The following is a 7,673-nucleotide window of genomic DNA, read 5'->3' as shown; positions in this document are numbered from 1 at the left end:
TTGGTTTATCATTTCAGTGAATTATTCAATTTTATTAAATATTGTGTTCTTATTATTGACAATACTTTATAACAGGAACACAATATTTTGTATTTTTCACGGTTTGTTAAATCACCTGTAACATTCTTCATTATTAGGTTGAATGCAAGCGGAAGTATTTTTAAATAGACAAATAATTTTAATATCAGCGTTGTTTCATTTAACTTACTTCAAGAATCCTGAATAGAAGATCTGATAGAGAGACCCAGGTCCATAAATAGGCCTGGGAATGCACAGCTGCTGCATAGATATTGTCGTTTCTCTAGGAATCTTCGAACCTTCTTTGAACCAATTGTCCGTATCTACGTGTGATCTGACTAAACTCTTTGCTTAATTTCTCTTTGCGACTGGCGCAAGGTAAATTAACATTTTTTATACGGAATTCATTGCACTAAAACAACACATAAATTCTTATTATTTTCTTAATGATAAACTAAAGTTTATAATACAAAGTTTTATGCAAAGCACAAAGGATATCAAATATAAGCAATAATTAGTCGCCTCAAATATCTATCCAAATTGAAAATATCTCCCGAATAACTAGTACTCAGTGGTCAAAAGCAACTGAGCGGACATCAGAAGGTGCAGGTTCAATTCCTGTCAGCGGCATTTATTTTTACTAGGGAGATATTTTCAATTTGTATTGATATTTCAGGCGAGTAATAATTTGTTGACATAAATTCTTATTTTTAAAACCTAGAACTAATAAATAATAAATAAATAAATAATAATAAATTTTATTAATTTCTTATACAATTACAAATTAGGATTTAATACATATAAGAAATTAGGTTATATAAATTTTACAAAAGATTGTTTTAAGTATTTATACATAGAAAAAGAATTTTCAAGAAATGTGGAATTTCCAAAAAAATTTCAGGCAGCGGTGAAAGATCTCGTCAATGTGGAGAGACTCTTTCAAGAATCAGAAGAATTTCCCTTCTGAATCTCTCCTCACTGACGCCAAATATAAAATCTCGGAGGAGATTTGGTTCAGGAGCAATATACTCCTTTCTACCGGGAGAACCATTGGCAGGTTAGTTCTGCAGGCAGGAAGATAGAATAATCTATGATGACGTTGTCTAAGATAGTCATCTGGAACATAGAGACTCACGCGCTCCAAAATGGCTGAGTTCTCAATATAGCCTCGCAGCATTCTGAATAAGTGAGTAGCGGCATACCCCTCCCTTCTGAGCTGCAGGGAGTGAAGTCCCAGCATGCCCAGAAGAAAGTTCGTCGGGTAGAGCCATGGATAGTGGCCGTACTCCCTCATGTAGAGAAATCTTAGAAACTTTTTTTGAACCCTCTCCAACATGAGGGAGCACCCCACCTCATGAGGATTCCAGATAAGCGAACCACTCTCCAGCCTACTGCGGACCAGGGAGAAGTATAAAATCTTCAGAGCACGGGTATCCCGAAAAACTCTGACGGTTCGGAGAAGAAACCCTAACATTTTTAAGGCCGACTGGCACACTCCTTCGATATGAGGACGAAATGTCAACTTATTCTCATACATAATCCCAAGATCCTTTATGTTTGAAACTCGTTTGAGATTATAATTAATTAATAAGAGATACTATATAACACAAGCCTACCTATATACTAATAACGTTTTTAGTTGGATTTTCGTGGAAAATGCATAATTATATAAATAAGATATTATGTGGCATAGTATAACTTTCCTCCTTCCCATCTTATATTCCTCCCACCTTGGGGATGCTATAGTCTTACTGGCTCCGGAAGGTTTGAAGCAGTTGGTACTATTGTGCGGTATTCACATTAAATACTAAAGTTCCAGAGAATACGTTATGATTAAATTGGAAAATAAAATCGAAAAATTAACTTCCTTGTCTTGCAAATTGTAAAAAGGTATACCTATATGAATCAATTTAATCCGATTCAAAAAGCCATAACGAGAATTATTCTGAAAGTCAATGACGAAATCTGAAACAAACTTGACATTATGTCACTTAAACAAGTCTGTTCTAAAATAATACTTCTTTACATTCATAAATACAAAACACAAGAAATAACAACTAACACAGATATTAAAAACACGAGATCTCAGGGTCAAAAACAAATACAACAAGCAACTACATACACAATATTTGGGAAAAGAGCTTTCTATACTAAACTCTATAGTAAAATCCCACTCTCATTTAAAACTCACAACAATAGTTTAACATTTAAATCTCAAATAAAAAAGCTAGATACAAAACATAGGGAGATCAGAAATAGTAAATATACTGTCACCAAATACAGACTAAAACCAAAACCACTCAACTGAACAAAAAAAACACCTTGTAAATATATTTATAATTATTTCAGAAAAAAACAATATTGAATATATCTAAAATTACTTTATACTATCCATACTACTAAATTTTATTCATCTGTAAATGAAATCCTCAGCACGGGAGATCCCAGTGAAGATATCATTATATCCATTTGTTACAAAAAAAGATAAGAAAACACTTATTATTTTTATAACTAAAACATTTCCAACAATATGACTAAAATAGTTAAGCAGTTGAAGCACTTTGAGGGAATTTAAACAATTATTTTCAGTTTCAGTTGAAATACAATGCTTTAAAACCTGAAACGACATATTTTAATTCACAAAATATAATAGTAGGCAATAAGTTGAAATGGTAGCGTCGTGCGTGCTCGCCGCTCAGCGCGCAGAGAGCTTTAATTAAATTAAAAGCTCTGTTTCAGGATATCGAAACAATTTCCGCAGTTATAAATGCTCTGGAGCTTATCCCATCGCGGATCTCGCAGCTTTTACGTTTCCTGGAAAATTTTCACCCTCGACTTAAATTCGCGCGGAATTCTTAGTACCACAGCAGTTGTGATTTCTAGCAGGCATTTGAATTAACTTTTTTTAAAGTGACACCTCACAATCCCGTGGTTGTGGCTTTTTGGAATTTGGATAATTTTTTAGGTAAACTGGTTAGGACTGTAAAAGAGGTAGATTTGTTAATATTGGTCTTGGAGAAATTTTAATTAAATTAATGTAGAACCGAATACTGATCATTCTATCCACACCCTTGTGAACTAGTTTATAAAATAATCAATAATTAATTATAGAATTAAATATTAAATAAAGTTTACAGCATTTTTTCACTGAATATCAAAACCATTCAAAGACCCCCAACAATTTTAACCTAACAATTCATTTATCAGAAGTAGATTAGAATATGGGAGTGTTATATAGACATTACATGAAATATGCAAATTCTATTGAATATGTAAAAAAATTATAAAAGGCTACTTTCATTAAAATATGGATTAAATGCTGTACCGGACAGCAGATGGATGTAGCTAAATAATTATTGAAATAATTAAGGAAATGAATATTTATCTGTTATCACACATTTAACGATGCCGAATTCTTTAAGGCTTATCTCGTACGATGAGTCATTTTGAAAAGATTTTAAACCACCGTATGCGTGTCATACTGCCAGTTCAGGGATGAATTACTCGCACGACGAAACTATGGGAACTTAGTAATTGATTCTTGGCGCTATGACGAATTATAATATTTCTGTTTATATTGAAATAATTGCTCCTCATTAACACGTGTAGAAACTGTTGAATTTTAACCCAATAAATACGCAAATAACTGGCCCAATCAGTCAGTTGTCCGACGACATTCGCGAAATTGTGTTTCAATTGCAAATCCTTCTTTAAGTTACCCCTGAGAGGTAACCGGCATTTTACAGTCAATGTCACTGGCGTTGGTGTCCAGAATATTTTAAATATTTTTCTAGGGGTCATATTTTGTATTTTTATCTTCATAATTACAAATTATCAGAAGCAATTTTTTTCTTATTATTAAATTTACAAGTAACAAATAATTTCTCAAGTTGTACCTAAATTATGGAAATAATGTTTTTCCTAGAATTTTATAATTGAAAACAAATAAAAAAAAACAGCATTTCAAGTTCATTACATCTAATTTTTTTACATTTGAGGGCTATACCCATCGATGTAATATTTAACCATCGAATAAGAAGTTAATACTGATAATCTAAGCGAAACAGAACAAGACACAGTAAATACAGCTTATACAATAAGAATTTTTATTTGTCCCGGTGAGGCAAAAATCCTGGGTTCGGCATCAGTTGCAACCGTTACCTTTATATTCTCACACCCGTATTCAGAGTCGATCCTTAAAGTTGTCTAAGTCAAGTGTCAGCCTTACCTAAGCAAAGGTAAGAACCGTCCTTACCTTTAACGCTTCTATACAGAGTCCACACTTTGAGCTTCCTTTCCTCAGGTAGAGACCTTTTGTCTACGCCGAAAGAAAGGTGTGACGTCATCCGAAACTTGTCGATGTCCTGCTTCTACGGAAACAACATGCCCCGTTTTGGGACAATCTGTGTGTTTATCTATGCTGTTGTCTATGGATTTAGTTCAAGCGTCTGTCGTAAATAAGTAAATAACATCGGCCTGTCAAAAGTCTCTGTTACATCTTCAGTTGAGTGTCTCGAAAGTTTCCTTTTTAAACAATGAATTCTCGTATTATAATCACGCCGAGTGAAAGGCAATGTTTATTAGATTTAATAAACACATATCCTGCCGTTGCCAGCATTTCGACTAATCATCTGCAACTTGGCGAGAAGAAAAATGCGTGGGCCAAGTTGACAGATGATTTCAACTCAATCGCCGGCAATCAAAAGGTTTGTATCTTTTGTAATTGAAATACTAACTAGCCATCACGCCGTTTCCCCACAGGGATACTCTTTTTTCATTCATATACATACTCTTCTATTGTTCCGATTCCGTAATACTATTATAATACTGTATTATTGAATTCCTTCTTAGCGGACCCAAGCGCAGCTTAAGAAATGCTGGGACAACATTAAGTCAAAAAGGAAGATGGAGCTCTGCGAGGAAAAGAGGAGCAGGATGAAGACGGGAGGGGGCAGGCTGTCGCCAACTGTCTCTGATGAGCATCATCCCGTTGACAGCGTGCTGGACTTGGCCACCAACGTTGAACTGAGCTTTAGCAACGACAGCGATCGCGGTTAGTTTAAGAAAGTTATGTGAAATATTTTGGCTACTTGTTTATTTAACTTTGACCTTATTTCTTATAAAGTATTGTTTAAGTTTCAGATACCGCTGTGCCCAGCACCAGCACGTCTGCTTTATTCAGCATGCCATGGACTGACCAGTCGACGGAAGTGCCGGTGTTTGGTAAGTCAATTTTTGATAATATAATTGATTCTTATCAATTCAAAATGTGATTTGTTGTTAGATGGTAGTGTTCGCATTTCTCTGTAGGAACTTATTACATAATTTTATCAGTTGTCATGCTAAATCTTAAATAATTTTCGAGATAGAAATATTGCAAAAGTGTTTTTAATTTTCAGATATAACAAAAACACCGGAGGAAAGTTCAACGCCCCAGCTCAAGACGAAGACACGTCGCATTATAGCCAAGAAAGGTGACTATATTTACCTCTCTATTTGCTGTGATTACTTGCATTTTCGTACAAAGGTTCAAATAATGCTCGGAGTTCGGAGAGCTTTACTTTAACCTCTCGTTTTCCACCATAAAGAAAAAGGGGCCCTGTTGAAGATGCTGTGTGGGGAATGTTTTTGAGGAAGGAGTGAAAATGGGTCTTGAAGAGACCAATGTTGTAGGAGGGAGGAAAAACAGAGGCCAGCAAATCGTTCCACAGCCGAGCTGTTGATGACAAATGTCATCCGTGTACATGCAATGAATATGCTAATATCGATCACTTCGTCGGTAATCTGGCCTCATACAAAAGATGCATTAAACTTAATTTGTTTGCTAGTAGGTACCACGATAATACATCATGTAAACATAATATGCCTACCAGTACTGCACTCCAAAACTATTTAATGTACTAGAAATCATAGGTACTTGAAAAATTTATCAAATCGGATGACATAATCCAGGATTTCTTACTTTTTATATTTAAATCTTTGTGGGTACCTTTTAGAGATAATTTATATTTCTACATTTTTACTGTTTTTTTTCTTACTTTAAATTTTAATTTTTACTTGTAATTTATAGTTTGCACTTTATATTTACTTTACACTTACTTACTTTACTGTGTAAATAAATAAATATGTTGGGCGCGTGTTTGGCGTGTTTCCCGACTGTGCACTATGTCATGGGGCACAGAGTGTTATTTACACAAATAAACCTGTTATTTACATTGATGACTAATCAGCTTGCAATTTTGTGTTGTTTCACTAATCAGCTTGTAATTTTGTGTTGTTTCAGACTTGATACCATCTAGTGGGCAGGTGGTTCGGGACGAGGGCCAAGTGCGTTGCCTCAGAAGCACCAATCTAACAAAGTACGATGAAGAAATGCACGTAGTAAGGATGGAGACTGCCCGGGAGCAGAGAGAGACTGCCCGGGAGCAGAAGGAGACTGCCCGGAAGCAGAGGGAGACTGCCCAGGAGATTGCCCGGGAGCAGATCGAGACTGCCCGGGAGCAGAGGGAGACTGCCCAGCAGATTGCCCGGGAGCAGATCGAGACTGCTCGGGAGCAGTCGAAAGGAGCTCGTCTGCAGAACGAACTTATAGAACTACAAATAAGAAGAGCGAAGGCAGAATTGGAAAAAGAGCTCGCCAATAAATAAATATGAATAAAAAATATATTAATCTCCAATAAATGTTTTATTTATTTTCCATTCTGTTTCAATTTTTTTGATAATGGACATTATTAATACATACATAGGTATATATTTAAGATAAACCCTTGTGCTCTTTCATAATTCAATACACAGCATAATTATAACATATTATAAAAAATATGACTTCACTACTCATTACATTAGATAAGGTGTCCTTTCACAGCATGACATTACACAGCACAATTACTATGCATTAAAAAATATGACTTCATTAGTCATAACATTAGATATGGTGTCCTTTCACAGTTCAATACACAGCACAATTACTATACATTATATATGGTGTCCTTTCACAGTTAATTACACAGCACAATTATTATACATTAGATATGGTGTCCTTTCACAGTTCATTACACGGCACAATTACTGACGTCACTATTCATTACATATATGGTGTCCTTTCACAGTTCATTACACATCACGTAAAATGTCTTTGGATAAATGCATCTCTTATCGTTCTGCCTGAAGCAGACTGCACCACCGAATTGACAGGTATATTTATACCCTCAAACCGCCCAAAATGCTGGTCGTTTGACGATATACATAAATTATGCAAAATGGCACACGCAACGATAATGTTTGTAGTATTACTTAGTTTATTTTCTAATTTCCTCCTCAGACAAGGAAATCTCCTCTTCCATACACCAAATAATCTTTCGACTACATTCCGTGTGGAAATTTGCGCCTTATTATATTTTTCTTGCCCTTCATTTGCAGGATTTAATACTGGTGTGAACATATAATTTGTCTGGCCATATCCGCTGTCCCCGAGAAGAATGCCTGTAATCCTTTTCTCCTCAAACTTTAGGCGGCACGCGCTGTTTTGAAATATCCTGGAATCGTGGGTAGAACCAGGCCACCTGGCAACTATGTCCAAAAATTCCAAACGTGGACCTGACACAGCTTGCACATTCAAGGAGAACCATCCTTTCCTGTTGCGAAAAGATTCCCCT

General features: G+C 35.4%; 1 protein-coding gene across 2 annotated transcripts; it reads left to right on the top strand.

Annotated features, from left to right (window-relative positions):
• The first annotated feature begins 4,200 nt into the window (after nucleotides 1–4,200).
• LOC149419658 (uncharacterized) lies at nucleotides 4,201–6,682 on the top strand. Of its 2 annotated transcripts, none has more exons than XM_089636974.1 (5): nucleotides 4,201–4,724; nucleotides 4,870–5,071; nucleotides 5,161–5,241; nucleotides 5,418–5,492; nucleotides 6,302–6,682. In XM_089636974.1, exons 1-5 carry the CDS (start codon nucleotides 4,554–4,556, stop codon nucleotides 6,664–6,666), a joined length of 894 nt encoding a protein of 297 aa, XP_089493100.1. In that variant the 5' UTR covers nucleotides 4,201–4,553; the 3' UTR covers nucleotides 6,667–6,682. The 2 variants fall into 2 exon arrangements, with proteins under 2 accessions (XP_089493100.1, XP_089493099.1); XM_089636973.1 differs by having other exon boundaries at nucleotides 5,155–5,241.
• Nucleotides 6,683–7,673: the final 991 nt, after the last annotated feature.

Source organism: Hesperophylax consimilis, chromosome 11 (assembly GCF_061612785.1).
Source record: "Hesperophylax consimilis isolate HC1 chromosome 11, BYU_Hcon_1.0, whole genome shotgun sequence".
Classification (NCBI taxonomy): domain Eukaryota; kingdom Metazoa; phylum Arthropoda; class Insecta; order Trichoptera; family Limnephilidae; genus Hesperophylax; species Hesperophylax consimilis.
Note: the sequence above shows the minus strand (reverse complement) of the source record. Positions and strands in the feature narration are given on the sequence as shown.

Bases quoted from the DNA above. Each gene is read 5' to 3' on its own strand.
- LOC149419658 (XM_089636973.1), top strand. From the start codon at position 4,554: ATGAATTCTCGTATTATAATCACGCCGAGTGAAAGGCAATGTTTATTA. The intron at 5,072-5,154 runs GTTAGTTTAAGA...GTATTGTTTAAG, and splicing joins TAGCAACGACAGCGATCGCG to TTTCAGATACCGCTGTGCCC. The intron at 5,493-6,301 runs GTGACTATATTT...GTGTTGTTTCAG, and splicing joins TCGCATTATAGCCAAGAAAG to ACTTGATACCATCTAGTGGG.